Here is a 24,298-nt window from a genome sequence, read left to right on the forward strand (position 1 = left end):
AAGAATTGACAGAGTATTGGGTGGTCATCCACAAAGATGTTGGATGAACAGAAGTAGAGCTGGAAAGGAAGACAATGAGCCATGAGCTAATATTAACTGAGGGAGGAATGATCCACCAAAAGGTCCACAGATGACAGTAACTAGGAGGGGTATTAAGGAATATTGCTAGTGCACTTTAAAGAAGTTGCAGATTTCGAAGCAGAAAGGACGATGCCCATTGGTTGATTTCATATACATATTTTAATATCGTAATTTTGAAGTATCTTAATCTATTCATAAAGTGTTGAGTGATAGTGGAATTAAGAAAAATGTTATATTCCTCCTGTGATTTGTGTTTGTAAATTGTTAGTCTATATACACACACAAAATCAAGGCCTCTATTCCTTTTGTACAAAGAGTGCATTCACTTGAACATATCGCGAAGTTTATACTGCTAAAAGAAACCTGTATTCCAAAAGGAAATCAGTAAGATTGTGTGTGTGAAATCGGTAAGATCTTATTTCTCTAACTTCATTGGCCTAGTACAAGGTAGATAGTAGGCACTTAATTTATGCTTTTGAACCGGGGAATCTCTGTTCTTTCTGGGAAAGGACACCCGCAGACTGCTCCTAGGGGCAATCAAGAAACAAAAGGGCCCTCTAACATCTCCCCCCAGGAGCTGATAGGGTCCTGGCTATTTGCTTTCACGGGAAAATTCCTCCAGAGAACGCATTCAAATTTCTCCCAGCAAATCACAGTGGCCTACAGCCAACTCCTTTTCGCTCATTGGCCGACTGGAAACTTCAGCCACTCCAGGCCTCCCGCCTCTTAATCGGGAGCCAATAGGAAAGATTATCGCTTTGTAACTTAGTGTCATCAGGTACCGTACTTGCAATTGGCTACTGGAGCTACGATCGAGAAGTAGGCGGGGCCACGCCAGCCGGCCTATATAAGAAGAGGACAAAGGCGGCGCGCCGCCTGTGTCATCCGCCATCTTGTGCGAAGCAAGGTGGCATCCACGTTTCCTGAGCGCCTTCTCCGCTTCTGCCTCGACCGCCCCTTGGTCACAGACATGTCTCGGGATCGGTTCCGGAGTCGCGGCGGTGGTGGCGGCGGCTTCCACCGGCGAGGAGGCGGCGGCGGCCGCGGCGGCCTCCACGACTTCCGCTCCCCGCCGCCCGGCATGGGCCTCAATCAGAACCGCGGACCCATGGGTCCCGGGCCGGGCCAGGGTGGCCCCAAGCCCCCGATCCCGCCACCGCCTCCGCACCAACAGCAGCAGCAGCCGCCGCCTCAGCAGCCGCCCCCACAGCAGCCGCCGCCGCTTCAGCCGCCGCCTCACCAGCAACCGCATCAGCCGCCGCATCAGCCGCCGCATCAGCAGCCGCCGCCGCCCCCGGACTCGTCCAAGCCTGTCGTTCCTCAGGGACCCGGCCCGGCTCCCGGGGTCGGCAGCGCTCCGCCGGCCTCCGGCGCGGCGCCGCCCGCCACTCCCCCGACCTCGGGGGCCCCCCCGGGACCGGGCCCCACGCCGACCCCGCCGCCCGCTGTCACCTCGGCGCCCCCTGGCGCGCCCCCGCCCGCGCCGCCAAGCAGCGGGGTCCCCACCACCCCCCCTCAGGCCGGGGGCCCGCCGCCGCCTCCCGCAGGGGGCCCAGTCCCAGGGCCTAAGCAGGGCCCCGGCCCCGGCGGCCCGAAAGGCGGCAAAATGCCAGGCGGGCCGAAGCCCGGCGGGGGTCCGGGCCTAAGCACTCCTGGCGGCCACCCCAAGCCGCCGCACCGGGGCGGCGGGGAGCCCCGCGGGGGCCGGCAGCACCACCCGCCCTACCACCAGCAGCACCACCAAGGGCCCCCGCCCGGCGGGCCCGGCGGCCGCAGCGAGGAGAAGATCTCCGACTCGGAGGTGAGTGTCTCCGGAGGACGCGTCGGCTTCCCTAAGATGGCGGCGGCCCCCTCCTCCTTCCCCTCCGCGGCCTCCATTTTGTCGGGCACCGGAAAGGACGCCTGCGCGGGCGGCAGGGGGCGGGGCCGGCTGCCGGGGAGGGGGCCGGCGTGGGGCCTCTGGTCGCCCCGGCCTGGCGTCCCGCCTGCCTGGGGACCGAGGGGCGGGGCGGAGGAAGGAGGCGCTGGGAGGCTGTGATGCGGCCTGTTAGAGCTAGCGGGTCCCGGGGAACGAGTGCAGCAGGGCGTGAGAGAGGCGGAGATGGGAGAGTTCCGGTCTCAGCGGCGCAGGCGCAAGTCGTCCCGGTGACAGCGGGATTTTGGTCGTTGTCTTTTCTCATTTAAGGCTCGATTATCATTTTAAGTTTTGTCTGCCGAGATTTAGATTTGTCGGGGACGCTCAGCATATACGGCTGACGAGGTGGCTGACACACAGGTTGCTGTGTAGAGAGGTCTGTGTGTCTGTTCTCAAGAGTATCCTGGATTATTTGGGTTTTTTGGTGTTAGGATTATATTGGCGATCATATTGGAAATTCCGCAAATGTAGTAGAGCCCTGATTTTGACTTGAAACGGAACAGGGGAGCAACCCGATAACTTAGCCAGTTCGGGAAAAGCGAAAATTATTGCTGGGTTTTCCTACTTGCAGAGGTCGCTGGTGTCTGAAATTCCCATCCTTTTTCATCAGGGGTTTAAAGCCAACTTGTCTCTCTTGAGGAGGCCTGGAGAGAAAACGTACACTCAGCGCTGTCGGTTGTTTGTTGGGAATCTACCCGCTGATATCACGGAGGATGAATTCAAAAGACTATTTGCTAAATATGGAGAACCAGGAGAAGTTTTTATCAACAAAGGCAAAGGATTCGGATTTATTAAGCTTGTGAGTTTGATTTTATGTAGAATTAAAAATGTCTTTTTTTTTTTTTTGCTACTACATACTGGTTTTTAAACCAACAAAAATAAGTGGGTTTTCAGAATTTTTATTATTTTTGAGAAAAGATGCAGTTGCTGGTCAGTGTATAATTGTGGGTATCTAAGAAAGGAGGGGAGTGGGCAAAGCTTTTAATTGCCTGCCCTGAATGGTGTCAGGGAGGGCTGCCTGAAGCCACTTGACCTGAGCCGCAGGAAGAATAGGAGTGGGAATTAGGCTTGTGGCAGTTTCAGAGCGGGCATTAGCCAATTTTGAGATCATTAACGTGAGTGTGTCTGATACTTTCAGGAGTCTAGAGCATTGGCTGAAATTGCCAAAGCTGAACTTGACGATACCCCCATGAGAGGTAGACAGCTTCGGGTTCGCTTTGCCACACATGCCGCTGCCCTTTCTGTTCGAAATCTTTCACCTTACGTTTCCAATGAACTGTTGGAAGAAGCCTTTAGCCAGTTTGGTCCTATTGAAAGGGCTGTAGTAATTGTGGATGATCGTGGAAGGTCTACAGGGAAAGGCATTGTTGAATTTGCTTCTAAACCAGCAGCAAGAAAAGCATTTGAAAGGTGCAGTGAAGGCGTTTTCCTACTGACAACGTAAGTTCTTGTGATTATTCCAATAATTTCTCTTCATTAATTTGTATGAGGAAGTTGCAAGTGGAACAGAGTTAAGATGGCGCTATTTTTGTTATTAGAACTCCTCGTCCAGTCATTGTGGAACCACTCGAACAATTAGATGATGAAGATGGTCTTCCTGAAAAACTTGCACAGAAGAATCCAATGTATCAAAAGTAAGATTGATTAAACTTTGGGGCAGTTTTTAAGTGTAAATGGTAACTTGTTCTAGGAATTTTTCAAATGTGCTTAAAATATGCAAAATTCTTCTAAATGGATGTGCTTAATAAAAACCTCAGGCTCAGAAAGTTAGAGGTTTTGAAGCAGTTAAATGTCTGATGTTTGTTTCTGAGGTAGGTATGTTTCACATGCAGTCTTATTTTGTCCTTAGAACAACTGCATGATGTGTCGGTGTCTTCGTATTTTGAGAATGGGAAAATGTGGGGCTGGCCTCGTGGCCGAGTGGTTAAGTTTGCGCGCTCCGCTGCAGGCGGTCCAGTGTTTCATTGGTTCGAATCCTGGGCGCGGACATGACACTGCTCATCCAACCACGCTGAGGCGGCGTCCCGCATGCCACAACTAGAAGGACCCACAACTGAAAATACACAACTATGTACCGGGAGGCTTTGGGGAGAAAAAGGAAAAGACGAAATCTTTAAAAAAAAAAAAAAAAAAAAGAATGGGAAAATGTATTTCTTGACTAGGTTTTGGCTAGAGCAAATAGAATTAGGAAATGGAAAAAGGAGGATTTCTTTCCAGTGCCCGTACTCTGTTACTGTATCATTCTGGGGCATGTATTGTGTGTCGTGTGAAGATATTTTATGTGAACCAGGGTGTTCTTGGGCTTTTGATATTCCTTACAGGTGATAGGGCCAGGGGAAAGGCCAGTGTTTTTAGGGGAATCAAATAGTATTTTTTTGTGTGCATCCACAAATTGATTCACGTTTAAATATTGTCAGAGAGAGAGAAACTCCTCCTCGTTTTGCCCAGCATGGCACATTTGAGTACGAATATTCTCAGCGCTGGAAGTCCCTGGATGAAATGGAAAAACAGCAAAGGGAACAAGTTGAAAAAAACATGAAAGATGCAAAAGACAAACTGGAAAGTGAAATGGAAGATGCCTATCATGAGCATCAGGCAAATCTTTTGCGTCAAGGTAAAAAAAAAAATCCTTTGTGATAGGACCAATTGCTTTTTTAACTTACTTGAAATTCATTAATGTGAATTCAAAACAAAATTTTCCAATGTTCAGATCTGATGAGACGCCAGGAAGAATTAAGACGCATGGAAGAACTTCACAATCAAGAAATGCAGAAACGTAAAGAAATGCAATTGAGGTAAAATTTTGTTGAACTAAGGTTTTTGGTTCTGCATTAACATTTAGAGGAAAGCTGTACCTAAATTTTGCAGGTGAGTCAGATGCGTTCAAAGAGGTTAGATACCGTGTCAGTGGTCTAACTCTTAAATTGGAATAGACTGTAAGAATTTCATTAATATTGCTTATTTTCTCTGCCAGAATGCCTCTAGGGCTATTCTCTTAGACTCACTTTCCAGACCTTTGTGTGTGTTTGCTCTAACCTAGACTTTGTAAAGCTTTTAGGGGAACTACTAGCTTTCTACAAATTGAATTATAAAAGATGGGGATAACACTCAGGTTTATATGCTTGATGAATATTTCCAGGCAAGAGGAGGAACGACGTAGAAGGGAAGAAGAGATGATGATTCGTCAGCGTGAGATGGAAGAACAAATGAGACGCCAAAGAGAGGAAAGTTATAGCCGGATGGGCTACATGGATCCAGTAAGTATACTTCTGTTGTGATCTAATTGGAGTTGTCTATAAAACTTGTAGGTACCTAGAACGAAATGTTACTCAGTTAAGTAGAACATTTTGCATTATAGCTAATTTGTGTGTGTGTGTGAGGAAGACTGGCCCTGAGCTAACATGTGTTGCTAATCTTCTTTTTGCTTGAGGAAGATTGTCCCTGAGCTAACATCTGTGCCAATCTTCCTCTATTTTATATGTGGGACACCGCCACAGTACGGCTTGATGTGTGTAGGTCCACGCCCGAGATCCGAACCTGTGAACCCTGGGCCACCGAAGCCGAGCATGCAAACTTAACTACTACGCCACCGGGCCAGGCTTTTTATTTTTTCTGTAAACAATTGTATTACTTTTGATGACTGATATGCGTTGAATTTTATCTTCTTAGTTGGGCCAAAAGATTTCATTGGTTGGGAAGAAGCTTTATAGATCTTCTGATAATTGAATCTTAATAACTAGTTTCAGAATGTTGATTTTGAAGTTGACTTGGTCTTCTTTTAAAAGTTAAAATTTTTTTTTATGTTTTGGAAATTTCTGTTCTCAAGAATACTTGTTGTGGGTATAGTACAGATGTGTGAAAGAGATTTTTTTTTTTCAGAGAGAGAGAGACATGAGAATGGGTGGTGGAGGAGCAATGAACATGGGAGGTAAGCATGAAAATCAAATTATCAGTACCATTAGAGAGCAGTGTTTTGGTTGAGTCGTAACCAGCATTTTTGTTTCCTAGATCCCTATGGTTCAGGAGGCCAGAAATTTCCACCTCTAGGTGGTGGTGGTGGCATAGGTTATGAAGCTAATCCTGGAGTTCCACCAGCAACCATGAGTGGTTCCATGATGGGAAGTGACATGGTAATGTATCCTGTGAGACGTAGTACCAAGGAAATTCTCATTTTCACAACTTATGTGTGTGTTTTTTTTTTTTTTTAAAGTAGGTGACTGGACCTCTTTTAGTTCCCCTATCATGTAAATCCTATTGAGGAATACTTTGGCAACATAGAAGAACTCAGTGTATGGTAACCTAGACATTACGGTTGCCAACAAGAAGTCAATGCTGTTAGTAGTATGTTGGAGTTATCTTTGGCAATAAGTAGACTTAGGTGCTTTCTGTTATATTGCTTGTGTACTTTTGCACTCTAGCGCATGGCAAATCCAAATTCTAAATGATAGATAAGGTACCTGATTATTCTACATCCAAGTGAGAGTAATCAAATGGCAAACTGTCATTCGTTATGTTGGTATTTGCCATAAGTGTGAATCAGGCTTGTAGTTTGTAGCTTTAGACATGTTTTAGTGATGTATAGGACTTTGACCTATATTTGGTGTGGCTTCTACCCATGATGAAAAGGGAATTGTTTAGTGTTTTGACTCGTCGTTTTCCCACCTGTTGGGCCTGTTCATAGGTACACCATCTAAAATAAACTGACATCTCTATTTTGCTACAGGGTAGCAAAAATCAGTGGTAATTTTAAGCATACTAGTTGTGTGCATTTGATCTGAACCATCTTGGTGCTATCATACTGTAGCTGTACAGATAGCCTGTCAGGATGCTTTAGACCAACCAAGTGAATTGGTCTGAGTGGCTGTATTAGTGCTTTAAAAATCCTTAGGGGAAATGAATATTGGCTTTAGAGGTGGGTTTAGAGAAGAGTGCATTTTCACAAGCGATTGAATCGGATTGGTTCACCTACGGGCTTTTGGCAAAGGAGGGAAGCTGCAGCGTGTAGTTCACTAGATACATTCTACAAATGGGAACATAAGTAGTTAGTATGGGGCCTCATCTATTTAAAATCTACTTAAGACTTTTTGAGAATTAGAGTCGTAAATAGCTGGTTGGGTTAAATGTAGTGCTGTGAGTTTTTTTGAAATTGAATTTTTAAAAAATTGGGGTAACATTATGGTTTATATCCTTCCTAAAAGGCAGATAGTAGGTATATATCAAATTTGTAAAATCTAATTTGATGTGTTCCCACAGTTAAGGTTCTATATTCCAAGAACAGGTAGCTCCTGGGTTTTCAGATGTTACAATAACACAATTGTGAGACCCCTAGATTTTCCTTTTTAACTTTTTGAAATACTCAGTACAGTGTGCTAAAATCATAAAACTTGTAAGAGTTTGCAAAATAACTTAAAGGATTGAGATTTAGTCCTTTCAAGTGGCCTTATAGTAGTTTGTAGGAAACATGTTGAAATTATGGGAACAATTAAACTCTGGTGGCCGTTTTAGTTTTGTTTTTTTTTTTTTTTTTTTTTTTTTGAGTAATTCTCTCAGTAACTGATCTGTTTTAAATGGAGTTTGGAAGACAGTTCAGGATGCTGTGCTTGCATATCTGTAGGATTCTTCTGTTTGGGTGCATAGGTTTCTAAGACTAGAATTACCTAAAACTAGATGGAATAATGAAGTCCTGCTTTATTGCAGTCACTAAAGCTTGGTGTTAATGCTATTTGGGAGATACCCAAAACAGAATCATAACAAAGTATCAGTGGATTTTTCTAAGACCTAAAGGCGAAGTTGGGCTCTTATGGGGTGGGCTGTATATTCAGTCCATTTGCAATAATACAGAATAGTACTGTGAACATAATTGTCTGGTTATATAGTGATGGCTCTGAAGGTGGTATACCTGTGAGAATGTGGCAGCACATGTTTTTTAATCAAGTTATTGTGCCGGTTAAGTGACTAAATCTATTAGTCTTTTATGCTTTTTCTTTTTGTAGTCTGGTAGCATTTTATTAAAACTTTGAACCTTTTAAGATTTGTGCAACTTAGCAGATGTGTCTTAAGATCTTGAAAAGCACAAGGTTTCTTATGCAGCACATGCCACTAACTGGTGAGTAGGTCTTTGTCACTTGACTGAGTGAATTGAATCTGTCTGGTTGGGCTTGGCAGGCTTACTTGGAAATTAAATTTCCTGTTCAGATCTTCAAAGTGAGAAGTTTGCAAGCTTTCCAGTGGGTTAATCTGATGTGAAATTTCTTAAAACTCATTTTGGAATGGGTTTTCACATCTGCACTAATTCTTAAATTTTTTAGCACTACAGGGAAGATCTATTCTTTGAAACAGGTGTATGAGAATGGCTCAAGTGGGAACATACCACAAGGCATGTATTATCGTAAACTAATTTTCAAATTACCCTTTTTTCCTTTCTATGTTCCCGGTACCTGTGGATCGACTCATTGGTGATTGTATCGACGAACGTTGACTACGGAACCTTCTAAAATATTTACTTAACACACATGGACATCAACTACATATAATGAACTGTTAATTACTGTTTCAATAGCGTACTGAGCGCTTTGGGCAGGGAGGTGCGGGACCTGTGGGTGGACAGGGTCCTAGAGGAATGGGGCCTGGAACTCCAGCAGGATATGGTAGAGGGAGAGAAGAGTATGAAGGCCCAAACAAAAAACCCCGATTTTAGATGTGATATCTAGGCTTTCATTCCAGTTTGTTTTTGTCTTTTCTTGTTTAGATACCAATCTTTTAAATTCTTGCATTTTAGTAAGAAAGCTACCTTTTTATGGATGTTAGCAGTTTATTGACCTAATATTTGTAAATGGTCTGTTTGGGCAGGTAAAATTATGTAATGCAGTGTTTGAAACAGGAATTTTTTTTCCTTTTTATTTCCTTTTTTTTTAAACTGTATAATGTCCCTCAAGTTATGGCAGTGTACCTTGTGCCACTGAATTTCCAAAGTGTACCAATTTTTTTTTTTACTGTGCTTCAAATAAATAGAAAAAAATAGTTATGATATTGATCTTCAACTTTTGCCATTCATGCTTCTATGCACATTAGGCTAGGTATTCCACTTTGAAAGCATGAGAGTGTCTAGGCCTTTGAATGGCATATGCCATTTCTGGGAAATGTATTTGTAGGCTAAGTACTACTTTCTACAAATAACTACCCCCTTGTTTTAAAGAGAAGAGATGCATATTGAAGTAGTTTGATGATTTGATTTGTTTGGCATTATAGGAAGCAAGTTGGTGCTAAGTATTTAAATGGTTATGTAAGCAAAGCTGAACTGTAAATCTTCATTCAGGAATGTGTATTAAGATTATGGAATGGGTGTAAGACTATTGGTAGGGGGAGAAAGTGGGTATGACTAAATGGATCTTTTATGGCACTATGATCTATCCTTTCCTTGAAAGTTTCTGAAGAAAAAGTGGAAAGATCATTTTGTTGCATTCCTCCATTCTTATTTTTAAAGAACAAGCCCAAGCCCTACAAATGGCTTGTAATGAACTTTCACATTTGAATTAAAGATTGTTAAACATGAAGTCTTTTCATGTATTACTTCAAGTGATTATAAAGGTGGGGTTTAGTCTGAAAAATTCAACTTGAAAGTAAGAAGTGTAGTGACCATAAAGTAGGCTTAGCTCTACATACATTTGTACTCTGTAACTTTTACATCTCCTTGTGCTACTTCTGTTGGGCAAAATATGTAGGACTATAAAAATCTGTTCTCTTTTCTAAGAGTTAGTGGTGACTGTTAACTTAGGGTTGCAGATAACCATTCTTATTGTAAAATATTTGTTAACCTGTTTTTCCATAGTTTCCTTTTGATGTAGCACTAAATCTGGAGAGAGTTGCTTATGCTACACAGTACAAATATCCCTTCTTCCCACCATGAAGCTTTGGAGTGTTTCGATGGTGTTGTCAGTATATTGTCAACCTCATTGACTCTCCTTCCATTAGAATAAGAGACATTTTGACTAAATATTAAAAGTAGGTTGTTACTGTTGTCTGTTAGTACAATGGGAACCTGGTTTCTCAGTATATATATGTTAGCAGGGGAACCTTAAAAGTAGGTAAAGTAATTGAATGGTTTGGCTTTGTTCTTAGTTATGTTTCCATTCAAATTTGTACATTATAGAACTCTTACTATGGAATGTGTCTTCCTCCTTTTTACCTCTGTTCTTGGTGCTAATTGGCAAAAGTAAAATTCTAAATCAAATCCTTGTTAAAATGCTGAAGTTTAGTATTGTGCCTGAGTACAAAGGGAACCCTATTGTTGAAACAATTGAGTACTTTCTGCATAGGCAACCGGATAATACTAAAACACTAGTGGAGTATAAAGGCATGCCACCCAATTCTGGTTGTGTGACTGACAGGTACATGGTGTGCTAATTAAGGGAGAGAATCGCATTAGAAAATGTTCATTATTACTATTCACCAAGACACTTGGAAATGGGTAGCTCTACCATAATTCTATCAATGAGGAAGTTGTGTTCCAGGTTATTTATTGGTGATATGTATGAGATTTTTCTGTACGGAAACAAGGGTCTTGATTTGAAAGGAGTCCGTTACAATTTGATTGAATTGTATGGTAGGGACTCCGCTAATGATAAGAAAATAAGGGGTGTTCATGGGACACCCACAAAGGGTGAACTTGAATGTGTGTGGGTGGGGGCTGGTGGGGAAATGGGAAAATCTGCCTATAAAATTAATGTTTCAGTTTATTTTTCAGATTACATGCCTTTCTTTATAAGGGATGCTGGCACAGACCCCTAAAATAAGCTTTTGGTAGTACTGTACCTTTGAAGAGTGGTGAAGGATGCTAATGGATAATCTCCTGAAAGTTGTGGTTTTGATAGCCTTACTTTGGGCTGTAGAATTGCTAAACATTGTTTAGCAAATAATGTTGCTTAGTTTCAACTAAGTTTTGACTTTCATCACTGAAACAGCAGTGTGCCAAGGGTTGTAAGCTACTCAAATAGACTTTCAATAAGTCTTGCAATGTATATGATAGTTTTTAGCCTAATGTGAATTTAAATCATCTTAAAAAGTAGTTTCCTAAAAGCTGATATGAAACTTGGGGTGGGAAGGGGAAGGTAGTACTTACGAAGTATTTTAGCCATTTTTCTCATTTAAAGAAACCACCTGCCCCCATTTCCTCTTCTTCACTTTCTCTCATAATTCTGTTTTAAGAGGAATAATGATTCTTGTTAAGCTTATTAACTCCTAATCTTTAAAAACTACATTCTCTAAGAGACCCCAGTGTATTTTATAGGTATCTCATAGGCTGAAGCCATTGGCTCACATTATTTAGTGAAACCATAATCCTCTTTGCGTAGAACACTAAACTCCTAAGTTAGAAGTACTATAAACCCCACCACTCTTTATAGATGTATTATACCACTAATATAAACATCATAATTTGGGAAATTGTAATGTTACGCCTGTGCAATTTTTCTAAGTGGCATATTATGGCAGATAAAAATTTAGGTACTTGGCTTTTCTTGGGCAAGCCACTAAGTTGTGGCGGAATGTTTTCTGGTGTCTTGGACTGCAATTGTGCACTATTAAAGTAGTGGCCTGCTACATAACTGCGTTTAGCCAGCATTTCTGCAGTGCGTAACTGTGAGGAACGTAGTACCGCAAATGGCAATGGACATTAGGACCCGGATGTAGTATTCCTGCTTGCTCCAAGATTCTCATTGCCGACTGCATACAGGTAGGTAACAAGCAATATAATCTAACTTGGTGACTTGCTATGTACTTTTATTCCGTGGTCATTCTGACATCACACTTCTGACGATGAGATTACAGTGCAGCACCTAACACTTGTACGGTAAAGCTAGCTTATGTCAGAACCGTGTGGGTTTGGGTTTAGAGCTGTAATTTGTCAGGCAGAATCCAGTGCTGTTGCAGTTCTCAGATAAAAAGTGCAAACTTGGTTCTTTGGTATATGATTCCAGTTGTGTGGTTTTCTTTAGTTGCATTGTAACTGAAGATAATGTGGAATACATCAGCAGTGTGGGGGAGAGGGAACCAAACCATACTGGGGAAGTAGAGTGCTTTTAGCATCTTGACACGGACTGTATAGCATGTGATAATTAGTCTCTGTTGTAGCAAACTGACCTGCCCATAGGTCACCAATGCCAACAATTTCAGAATGCAATCTTGGTAATTATTCTGCAAGTTGAGGGAATGAAGACTAAAAGTACAGTTTTTTTGTAATGTGATTTAAAATTTTTTAAAAAATGGTCTCCATGGGAAAATCTTTGTTACTAACTTGGGCTTAGATGGGAATCTAATGTGAATAGTTCAAGTTATGTGACTTGTCTAAATATGTCTATACTCTAAACCTGGGGGAAAGTGGTGTGGCACGTTGACTTGCCTACAGTTGAGTGAATACATGTTGGGAATCATTTCCCAATCATAAGACCTCGTCGTATTCTGTAGGATAACTGCAAATCTTCAGAGTAGCTTTTTGAATTTGGTTCCCTTAGCTTTAGGGATGTGATGTTATAATCCAAAATGTTCAATTACCAAAAAAATGAGTCTCAAAAGCCCCTTCCTTTGTTGCTTAGGACTTAGTTTTTGCATCGACAGTTGTTCCAGACCTCAATTCAACTTTGGTTTTTGAACTGGTTTTTAGCTAGCATGCATGAGAAACAGCTTTTCACATATAATCCTTTCTGCTCTGTAATTGGAAATTTGGTTTACTCTGCATAAATCCTGGTGAAAACTCTTCATGACTTTGAGCAGTTTCTTCCATTGTATCAAGAAAAATGGCTTGCTCTTGGCAAGCGATTCACAAGATGGGGACAGATTTGTACTTGAATATGTAGTTCATTCAAGCAAGTAACTGGACTCTCCTGCCAGATGAAAGAACAAATGGTGACTAGTTTAGCTGTCTATATTAATAATACAATGCAGATCAAACATAATGCTCAATGTTAGTGACAGGAGTGTCACTAAATTGGCATACAGCCCTGATTGCGTTTTCCTGTGGCATAATCTGTTAAATCGGTGGCCAACACATGCTACCGTGATTTAGCGATTGTTTAGAAATAAAAGCTCAGGTTTATTTCCTAACGGTCAACAACTTTGAGAGAATGTACTTGTTACAATATATGGACTTTGGGGAATATCTTTGGGGTGGGGGGTTAATTTTGCTTCATTCTGCTTATTTCGAGATGAATAGGCTTTTGCACTTTCGAATGAGAAACCTGTGACTTAAGTCAATTCTTGCTAGTTTTGATTTGTATGTAGCTGTAATTTGTGAATCTTAGTGCAGAGGGTCTTAAAAACACTCATTCAAAAAGCTGGGGATAAATGGGTTTCAGTAATAACACTATACTAAGGTGCCTGCATTGTATTTCATAGTCTTGTCTTGTTATAAACCAAAATTATTCTTTTTAATGACAGTGGTCTGAAGTTCAGAGGTGTGATGCCAGAATGCATTTTCGTACTGTTAGGCCCTTGGAACAGATACCGGTGCTTTCTGAAAGATGAAAGAAATGCAATGGGTGCTCTTCACACAAGGTTGCAAAACCTGCAAAGAATGCAAAATAGTCTCAACTTTTCCCCAATAAAGAGATGCGTGTGACTAGTTTTGGACTTTTCACTTTAATGGGGGTTGCATGTCTCCTATTGTTAATCATTGTCAGCTGCAGTGACATGATCCACAGTCCTGCATTTACTGCCTTTCCCTTAATGATTTTGGGTAGGTTTTAGGAGCCAGGATGTTTGTTCTGGGCCTTTATTTGGTTGGCTTTAGCTGATAATGTTTCAGTGCTCTGTCAGCTAGTGCAGTTCTCAAATGGCTGCCTATTAGGGAAAGAATTCAGAGGATTTGACTGCTCCTAATCATCTGTCATTGCTGCTAGATAATGATTGGCAATTTTTAAGACTCAACTGTGGAAATCGCAGAGTTGTTGGTAATCCATCAACCATAAAAACGTTGCTTTTGAACACCAGTGCTGAAAACATTTTATTCGGAGGGAGAAAAGGGGGCTGGATGCAGAATAGGATAATCTGGAGAATGGGGGAAGAATGCAAAACGATATAGTATCCCTTATGGATGGTACATGTGCAACAGGGAACTCTATTTCCTAACACCCTTGGCAGTAACTGATTATCAGGGAGGAATGAAAACCTGGAACTTGAATTAAGGCTGATCTTTCTGGTTTTTGTGCACTGTGGCCCTGCCAGGCGTATATAGTGAAGGTGCATGTCTTCTCCCTCAGAAAAACTCAGGTTCCTTGCTGTCCCAATAAGGCTTAGCTTCCCTGCCCTAACTTAAAACTCAGTCAGGACTTAGAGGGAAAGAACGAGGCAAATATATAGGATTGCAGGGTAACAACTGCATTGTTGGGTTCTGTGGGATGGGGAGGGCACTCTTGGAGGAGGACTGCTGAAGGTGGTCAGTCCACCTGAGAATGGAAGACATACTTGAATGGGGAGCAGGGTATGTACTTTCATATGAAAAGAGCCGATGTTCAAACTCATTTGGTAAGGTAAACGTTGTCACATACCTTCACATAAGGGATAGTATATTTTGGGTTGCAGTCAAACTTCACTGTGCTCAGACTGGTGAAAAGAGAAGTTAGGCTGCTGTATTTTAAAGAAGATACAGTTTTCATTCTAATTCAGGTGTCTGCTTTACTACTTTACATAGGAATAATTTTAGATTTTTTCCCCCCCATGAAGTTTCTTCCTATTTTTTTATGCTGTAACTTGCCCCTTAATCTTTGTCTCTGGAATTTTACTCTTTAAATTTTGAAGTTAACTAGCATTTTCAAACTTTTATACCCTTGTCTTTTATATTAACTTTTTCTTATTATTCTTTAGGTAAGAATGATTGATGTTGGCTGACACTGGAGTGCTTATTCACTTCAAGTAAGTTTCCTTTGAAATTTTAACCTGTAGAAGACTTTGGGTTTGACTTCTCTCTTTTTTTTTTTTTTTTTCGATTTTATTTTTTTCCTTTTTCTCCCCAAAGCCCCCCGGTACATAGTTGTATATTCTTCATTGTGGGTCCTTCTAGTTGTGGCATGTGGGACGCCGCCCCAGCGTGGCTTGACGAGCAGTGCCATGTCCGCGCCCAGGATTCAAACCAACGAAACACTGGGCTGCCTGCAGCGGAGCGCGCGAACTTAACCACTCGGCCACGGGGCCAGCCCCGGGTTTGATTTCTCTTTAATGGTTAAATAGATTTTGCTATGTGGGGTGAAATGTGTTTGATTTTTTAAAATGCTTGTTTTTTTTAAGATAATATCCCAGTGTTTTTGTTTTTGAAAATAGGTGTGTGCATGTGAGTGTGTGTGTGACAGTTGGAAAGAGAGAAGGTGGGGAATATTTGTTACAAAAATGTCAAACAATAGAAGAATTTTAAAAAGACGCGTGGTTATGTAGAGAAAACAATCATAGAAGATTAGAAAAAGCTTGAATTAGTGGAGAAATACCATATTTTTGGTACTTTAACTTTGCACCCGTTCGAAATCCCCTTAAGATTCTTTTTTACTTATCCAGTAAACAATAGAGGAACAACTACCTAGTTGTTGACAGGAGGAAATATTCCGTAAGGACATGGGAAGGAAATTGATAGGATATAACCTTGGTGTGTGGGCCAGATCTTTTTTAAGCAATAACATAACAAAAACAAAAAAAACCAAAAACCACTGATTGGAACCCAAACTTGTGCCAAAAAGTGTCTCTCTCGTTGATGACAGAATAAAATGTGCACACTAAAAGTTAATAAAAATGTAATATGTTGAGCATGTTATTTTAATAAAATCATTATGTTTTTAATGATAGGTGGATATTTGTTCTCAAGGCATAACACAGCATGAGCCAACCAAGAAGGAAAGCCACAAGCTGTTAGACTGAGGAATTGTCTAGGTAAGTTGAGTGATTCTTACCTATAAACTGCTTTCAGAAGGATGCTTGGGTGGTACAATAATAACTACTTGTGTGTGAATATCTCATTTTAGTTTCTTCTACATTAAAACTTCCTAGTCGGAAATACATTGCTTTTATAGTACAGTCATGTGCCACATAACAATATGTTTTGGTCAGTGATGGACTAGATATCCAATGGTGATAGAGGATTAGTACCATATAACCTAGGTGTGTAGTAGGCTATACCATGTAGGTTTGTGTAAGTACACTCTCTGATGTTCGCAGAGTGACAAATTCACCTAACTGATGATTTCTCAGAATGTATCCCTGTTGTTAAGTGATATGTGACTGTACTTAAATACTTTCATTTTGACAACCTTTCGAGGTTGTAAACCTTGTCTGTTGGTTTCGCTTAAGCCTCAGAAAAACAGGGACTTGGGTTTTCAATAAAAATATGTATATATATTTACTCTGTCCTTAGCACTATGCAGAGGAGGGTTTGGAAAATTTGAAGTTCTTTTTTTCATCCAAATAATTATATGGTGGGGTCACCTGTAGTTGAAAATAGATGGAGAACAAAATAATAAATGATTATCTACTAGAATCATTGACAATTTTAAAGGGTAACTCAACTTTGCTGTTCTAGTTGGAAAGCAGACACTGTGCAAACAAATGGACCTGGCTGTCTTCCAATAAAACTGTTTGACAAAAAGAGGTGGCTTGTGGATAGTAGCTTATTGTCCTTTCATCTGATATGAATTGCATGTATAGATAGGTATCACTCAGGTTTAAAGGGCTGTAATAATCACAGTTTGGAATTTAAACAGAAAGGGAGAGTACTTTAAGGTTAGAAATAGGGATAACATATAATTTAGGGCTATAGCTTATACCTGGGGAGAGGGAGGGTGCCCATTAATGGACTATCTTGAATGTTGGAGATCTGCCTTCTAAGAGTCTGGTTGCTACTAAAATTTCTTGTAGAAAACAGAAGTTATATTTAATCAGCTGGCTGGGCGACATCCGGTGTTAAGATAATCTTTTATTTTAATGATTACAGAAGCCTTAATATAGTATCACTAAATACTGTTAATACCACAGTCTTTGATTAATTTTTCTTTGGTGTTAAGAAGTTTGCTTGTTTAGTGCTAACTGATCTATGTTTGAGAACTTGGTAACTCGGATTCTTATGTCTTTTGGAGTAATTGTTTTTCCTTTAATTGGCAGGATCAGGTGAACTGTGTCCAGAAAACCAGTGAGGAAGATGGCAAAGAGGAATGAACAACCTAATTGTTGTTAATAAAGACATTTAAAAATCAGATTGTTCTTTTATTTGTTTTGGTTTTATTTTTAAGTAGGACTCTTTGATTTCTAGAATTTTCCTTATTTCATCAACTTGTTTCTAGGTGACAAAAAAAGATGTTCATACGGTAGACGAAGAACAGATTAATTCAGGACTCTTTCTTGAGGCCTTCTTGGCAGAGCTACTTCAACTTCTTAATTACTAATCACTTTGATGGTCCTTTACTGTCTACTAACCTCACTTAGTGGCAATTTTAAAATATTGAGGGCTATCACTCCGTATGGATCTTACTCCTAAAGTTATCATGTGACTCATTTGGTAATTCTTAACTACAGTGCTCCTTGATGGATTTTGGGCATAATAGCATTTTATATCCCAGTTTTGTGTATTATAAATGAATTATCAGATGATGGTTACACGGTAGTCATACATCACTTCACAAAGCACAGACAGGATTATGTCTTGCCAAATAATGACCATATTTTGGTTACCCCAACTAGCAATTTCTTTAAGCTAAAATAAAGTTGAATGTTATGTGCAGTGTAATCTGGGTAGATATTCAGAACAATCTATAAATGTAGGGAAAAGTGCAGGAATTAACTGTATAATCTGCTTTATAAAGAAAATTGGAAGTAAAATCTTACCCCCTTCACTCTTGTAGCTCTGATACTAAATTAAACTTGACAGGTAGTCAGTTGAAGAGCTCTTTGACACCACTTAAGCATTTGTTCAGGGTTATGTGTGTGTATGTTTAAAACGTAATTCTGGGGGCCAGTCTGGTGGTATAGTGATTAAGTTTGTGCACTGTTTCAGCAGCCTAGGGATTGTGGGTTCAGATCCTGGGCACAGATCTACACGCTGCTCATCAAAGCCATGCTATGTGGCATCCCATATACAAAATGGAGGAAGATTGTGACACAGGTGTTAGTTCAGAGGCAATCTTCCTCACCAAAAAAAAATCCTGTTGCTGTGTCTATCTGTGGGCTTTGGTGTTTGGGCCTCATTACTAATACTGTAGAATTTCAGAAAGTGCTGTTTTATTAGCTTGCTGTGATTAAGCAGGAGAGACTTGGAATTCAGAGCAGTTTGCTCACAATTAGTTAAAATACTCACAAAGGAAAGTTGAAAGTCACAATACTCACTGGTCCCATGAAATTTGATTTGAAAAGCTGTGCATGTATAGTCAGTACCAGGGAAGAGGCCGTAATCCTGCTGGTTTTCTCATGCTCTGTAGTCATTCTGCTTATCCATGGTTGGCGTGTCTTCAAAGAGCCAGAGAGCCCAGCCATCCCAAATCAAGAATCTGTTCTGAATCTGTTGTGGTTCAACTTCTCTGTTACTCCTTTCTGATTGCCAAATTAGCGTCTGAAGCTTTATGGATCTCAAGGCACAAACTGCAATGTAATATAGTGGTTAGGGGCATAATGGGGTCTTAATCACTGGAGTGCGAGTGTTCTGCAATTTGCCCAGCTGGCTTCTCTGGCAAGTTACCTAAATTGCAATTTGCTCGTTGATAAAGTGAACATCCTACCTTTTTCATTGGGTCATTAGGATAAAAGATGATGTACGTAAAGCGTTTAGCATAGTCTCTGGCACGAGGGAGTACGTGGTATTTTCAAATATATAGGCAGTCATTAGGATTCACAGGCAACAAGTAGAGAATTTTTGACCTAATTACAGCATGTAATCCAAAGATCTGATATGCAGTTTTAGGTTTGATAGCAAAGAATAGAGAAGTTAATTTTGGTAAGCCTTCAAACCATGGAGTCTGAAGGGGAAGATTGGCAAGAGATCGTTAGTACTGAAGGGATTGGGAGCCTTGGAAGAAGCCATTAAGGAACGTAGAGGGGCCGGCCCCATGGCCAAGCAGTTATGTTCGCGTGCTCTGCTTTGGTGGCCCAGGGATTTGCTGGTTTGGATCCTGGGTGCTGACATGGCACTGCTCATCAGGCCATGCTGAGATGGTGTCTCACATGGCACACAACCAGAGGCACAACTGGAATACACAGCTATGTACTGGGGGGCCTTGGGGAGGAGGAGGAGGAGAAGAAACCATTGGCAACAGTTGTTAGCTCAAGTGCCAATCTAAGGAAAAAAAAAGTGGAGAAATTGAAACACTCATGCTCTACGGGTGGGAATGTAAAATGGTGCAGCCATCTTGGAAAACAGTCTAGCTGTTCCTCAGTTACCATACAACCTAGCAATTCTAATGCCTGAAAGAAAAGTACACACAAAAATTTGTACATGAATGTTTATAGCATTACTCATAGTAGTCAAAATGTAGAAACATGCTTATCAACTGATGATCAATTGTGGCATATCCATACAGTGGAATATTAGCCATGAGAAGGAATGAAGTAGTGGTACATGCTACAACATAGATGAAGCTTGAAAACTTGCTAAGTGAAGCCAGTCACAAAAGACCACATATGATTCTATGTCTATGCAATGGCCAGAACAGGGAAAACTACAAAGTAGATTAGTGGTTGCCTAGGACTAGGGGGGAGGGTGTTGAGGAAGGGGAGAGTAATGGAGAATAGGGGCGTGACTGCTAAAGGACACAGCGTTTGTTTTTGGGGTAATGAAAACATTCTAAATTACTGGTGACAGATGCACATAGCTGAATATACTAAAAAACATTAAATTGTATACTTTGGATGAATTGTACGTGAATTACATCTCAAACTTTTCTTTTGAGATAATAGGTTTATAACATGAAATTTCAGTTGTACATTATTATTTGTCAGTCACCATATAAATATGCCCCTTCACCCCTTGTGCCCACCTCCGAAACCCCTTCCCTTCTTGTAACCCACTGAGCTGTTCTCTTTGGCCCTGTATTAGTTTATCTTCCACGTATGAGTGAAATCATATAGTATTTGTCTTTCTCTGTCTAGCTTATTTGGCTTAACATAATTCCCTCAAGGACCATCCATGTTGCAAATGGGATGATTTTGTCTTTTTTTTTATGGCTGAGTAGTATTCCATTGTATATACATATCACATCTTTATCCAATCATCAGTCAATGGGCACTTGGGTTGCCTCCACTTCTTGGCTATACCGTATAATGCTGCAATGAACATAGGGGTGCATAAGTCTCTTTGAGTTGTTGATTTCAAGTTCTTTGGATAAATACCCAGTAGTGGGATACCTAGGTCGTATGGGATTTCTATTTTTAATTTTTTTGAGAAATCTGCATACTGTTTTCCATAGTGACTGCACGAGTTTGCATTCCCACCAGCAGTGTATGAGGGTTCCCTTTTCTCCACATCCTCTCCAACGTTGATTTCTTTGTCTTGGTGACGATAGCCATTCTAACAGATGTAAGGTGATATCTTAGTATAGTTGTGCTATGTGGGATGCCACCTCAGCATGGCCTGATGAGTGGTGCCATGTCTGCACTCAGGATCCAAACCAGTGAAACCCTGGACCACCGAAGCGGAGCGTGTTAACTTAACCACTCGGCCACGGGGCCGGCCCCTAGTTTTGATGAATAGGTCTTTCATCTCCTTGGTTAAATTTATTCCTAGATATTTTATTCTTTTTGTTGCGATTGTAAATGGGATTGTACTCTTGAGTTCTCTTTCTGTTAGTTCATTATTAGAGGATAGACATGTAACTGATTTTTCTAAGTTGATTTTGTACCCTGCAATTTTGCTGTAGTTGTTGCTTATTTCTAATAGTTTTCCAATGGATTATTTAGGGTTTTCTATATATAAAATCATGTCATCCGCAAACAGTGAGAGTTTTACTTCTTCATTGTCTATTTGGACTCCTGTTTTTTTTCTTTTAAAGATTTTATTTTTTTCCTTTTTCTCCCCAAAGCCCCCTGGTACATAGTTGTGTATTCTTAGTTGTGGGTCCTTCTAGTTGTGGCATGTAGGACGCTGCCTCAGCATGGCCTGACAAGTGGTGTCATGTCCGTGCCCAGGATCCAAACCGGCGAAACCCTGGGCCACTGCAGCAGAGTGCAGGAACTTAACCACTCGGCCATGTGGCCAGCCCCCTGGACTCCTTTTATGTCCTTTTCTTGCCTAATTGCTCTGGCCAGAACTTCCAATACTATGTTGAATAAGAGTGGTGAGAGTGGGCACCCTTGTTCCTGTTCTCAGAGGGATGGCTTTTGGTTTCTCCCTGTTGAGTATGATGTTGGCTGTGGGTTTGTCATATATGGCCTTTATGTTGAGGCACTTTCCTTCTATACCCATTTTATTGAGAGTTTTTTTTATCATAAATGGCTGTTGAGTCCTGTCAAATGCTTTCTCTGCATCTGTTGAGATGATCATGTGGTTTTTATTCCTCATGTTGTTAATGTGGTGTATCACATTGATTGATTTGTGGATGTTAAGCCATTCTTGTGTCCCTGGTATAAATCCCACTTGATCAGGTGTATGACCCTTTTAATATATTGCTGTATTTGGTTTGCCAATATGTTCTTGAGGATTTTTGCATCTATGTTCATCAGTGATATTGGCCTGTAATTTTCCTTGTGTTGTCCTTGTCTGGCTTTGGTATCAGGGTGATGTTGGCCTCGTAGAATATGTTAGGAAGTGTTCCGTTTTCCTCATTTTTTTGGAATAGTTTGAGAAGGATAGGTATTAAATGTTCTTTGAATGTTTGTTAGAATTCTCCAGAGAATCCATCTGGTTCCGGACTTTTATTTTTGGGGAGGTTTTTTATTACTGTTTCAGTCTCTTTACTTGTGATTGGTCTATTCAAATTCTTCTTTTCTTCTTGTTCAGTTTTGGGAGGTTGTATGAGTCTAAGAATTTATCCATTTCTTTTAGATTGTGCAATTTGTTGGCATATAGTTTTTCATAGTATTCTCTTATAATCCTTTGTATTTCTGTGGTATCCATTGCCATTTCTCCTGTTTCATTTCTAATTTTATTTATTTGAGCCTTTTCTCTTTTTTTCTTAGTGAGTCTGGCCATGGGTTTGTCAATTTTGTTTATCTTCTCAATGAACCAGCTGTTTGTGTCATTGATCCTTTCTACCAGTTTTTTTGGTTTCAATATCATTAATTCTACTCTAATTTTTTATTATTTTCCTCCTTCTGCTGACTTTTGGCTTTGTTTGTTCTTCTTTTTCTAATTCTGTTAGGTGTACTTTACCATTGTTAAGATTTCTCTTGTTTGTTAAGGTCAGCCTGAATTGAAATGAATTTCCCTCTTAGGACCACTTTTGTTGCATCTCATATGAGTTGGTATGGTATATTTTCATTTTCATTTGTCTCCAGTTTTTTTTTATTTCTCCTTTAATTTCTTCAGTGATCCTTGGTTGTTCTGTAGCAAGTTGTTTAGTCTCCACTTGTCTGCCACTTTCCCAGCTTTTTTCTTATAGTCGATTTCTAGTTTCATAGCATTATGTTTAGAAAAGGTACTTGATATAATTTCACTCTTAAATTTATTGAGGCTTGCCTTGTTTCCCAACATATGGTCTATCCTTGAGAATGTTCCATGTACACTTGAGAAGAATATGTATTCTGTTATTTTTTGGATGGAGTGTTCCATTTATATCTATTAAGTCCATCTGGCCTAGTTTTTTGTTTAAATCCACTATTTCTTTGTTGACTTTCTGTCTGGATGATCTATCCATTGATGTAAGTGTGGTGTTAAGGTCCCCTACTATTATTGTGTTGTTGTTAATATCTCCTTTTAGGTTTGTTAATAGCTGTTTTATGCACTTTAGCTCCTTTGTTGGGTGCATATATATTTATAAGTGTTATGTCTTCTTGGTGGAGTGTCCCTTTTATCATTATATACTGCTCCCCTTTGTCTCTCATTACCTGTTTTGTCTTGAAGTCTACTTTGTGTGATATAAGTATGGCAACACCTGCTTTCTTTTCTTTGTCATTATCTTGGAGTATCATCTTCCATCCCTTGACTCTGAGCCTATGTTTGTCTTTAGAGCTGAGATGTGTTTCCTGGAGGCAGCATATTGTTGGGTCTTGATTTTCATCCATCCATCCACTCCAAGTCTTTTTGATTGGAGAATTCCATCCATTTACATTTAGAGTGATTATTGATATATGAGGGCTTACTGCTGCCATTTTATTGCTCATTTTCTGATTTTTCTGCATTTTCCTTCTTTCTTATCCTGTGTATTTCAGATTACCAATTCAGTTTGGTAGTTCTCTATGATGGTTTTCTTAGTTTTCTCTTTATCATTTGTGTCTCTGTTCTGATTATTTGTTTAGTGGTTACTATGAGGTTTGTATACAAAATCTCATAGATGAGATAGTCCATTTTCTGATAGGTTCTTATTTCCTTAGACTAAGCCCATTCCATCCCTTCCTCTTCCCCTTCTAAGTTATTATTGTCACAACTTATTCCATCTTGTATTGTGAGTTTGTGGTTAAAATGATGAGATTATATTTATTTTTGATGTTTTCCTTCCCTTTGTCTAATGTTATAATTAAGTGTTTGCTAACCTGTTCTGATAGAGAGCTGCAATGTTCTGATTTTGTCTACCTATGTATCTCCTTGCTCAAGACTTCGTAATTCCTTTCTTTTTCATGTTTCATGGCCTTTCTTAGCATTTCTTGTAGGGAGTGTCTTGTGGCGATGAACTCCCTTAGCTGTTGTTTATCTGGGAAAGTTTTTATTTCTCCATCTGAAGGATATTTTTTTCTGGATAGAGTATTCTTGGCTGAAAGTTTTTGTCTTTCAGAATTTTTTTTGAATATGTCTTACCAGACTCTCCTAGCCTATAACGTTACTGCTGAGAAATCTGCTGAAAGCCTGATAGGGGTTCCTTTGTAAGTTATTTTCTGCCTTGCTGCCCTTGACAGTTTTTCTTTGTCATTGACTTTTGCCAGTTTTACTACTATATGTCTTGGAGAAAGTCTTTTTACATTGATATAATTAGGAGATCTGTTAGCTTCTTTCACTAGTATTTCCTGCCCCTTCCCCAGGTTTGGGAGGTTCTCAGCTATTATTTCTTTGAACAAGCTTCCTACTCCATACTCCTTCCCTTCTCCCTCTCCAATACCTATAATCCTTATTTTGCATTTCTTAATTGAGTCGGATATTTCTCAGAGAATTTCTTCATTTCTTTTTAGTCTTAGTTCTCTTTCCTCTTCTGGCTGCAGCAT

The 24,298-nt window shown here is 40.3% G+C and overlaps 1 protein-coding gene across 3 annotated transcripts; it reads left to right on the forward strand.

The window, feature by feature from the left end:
* The first annotated feature begins 931 nt into the window (after positions 1-931).
* Positions 932-17,217, forward strand: SFPQ (splicing factor proline and glutamine rich). Of its 3 annotated transcripts, XM_023633664.2 has the most exons (13): positions 932-1,882; positions 2,607-2,795; positions 3,135-3,436; positions 3,535-3,630; positions 4,414-4,610; positions 4,707-4,791; positions 5,136-5,253; positions 5,876-5,924; positions 6,005-6,126; positions 8,556-11,726; positions 14,852-14,899; positions 15,818-15,901; positions 17,126-17,217. In XM_023633664.2, exons 1-10 carry the CDS (start codon positions 1,052-1,054, stop codon positions 8,691-8,693), a joined length of 2,127 nt encoding a protein of 708 aa, XP_023489432.1. In that variant the 5' UTR covers positions 932-1,051; the 3' UTR covers positions 8,694-11,726; positions 14,852-14,899; positions 15,818-15,901; positions 17,126-17,217. The 3 variants fall into 3 exon arrangements, with proteins under 3 accessions (XP_023489432.1, XP_023489426.1, XP_023489437.1); XM_023633658.2 differs by having other exon boundaries at positions 8,556-14,899; XM_023633669.2 differs by lacking the exon at positions 8,556-11,726.
* Positions 17,218-24,298: the final 7,081 nt, after the last annotated feature.

This window comes from Equus caballus, chromosome 2 (assembly GCF_041296265.1).
Source record: "Equus caballus isolate H_3958 breed thoroughbred chromosome 2, TB-T2T, whole genome shotgun sequence".
Taxonomy (NCBI): domain Eukaryota; kingdom Metazoa; phylum Chordata; class Mammalia; order Perissodactyla; family Equidae; genus Equus; species Equus caballus.

Coding starts and splice junctions, on each gene's coding strand:
- SFPQ (XM_023633658.2), top strand. CDS start 1,052: ATGTCTCGGGATCGGTTCCGGAGTCGCGGCGGTGGTGGCGGCGGCTTC. Junction 4,611..4,706: donor GGCAAATCTTTTGCGTCAAG/GTAAAAAAAAAA, acceptor TCCAATGTTCAG/ATCTGATGAGACGCCAGGAA. Junction 5,254..5,875: donor GGATGGGCTACATGGATCCA/GTAAGTATACTT, acceptor TTTTTTTTTCAG/AGAGAGAGAGACATGAGAAT.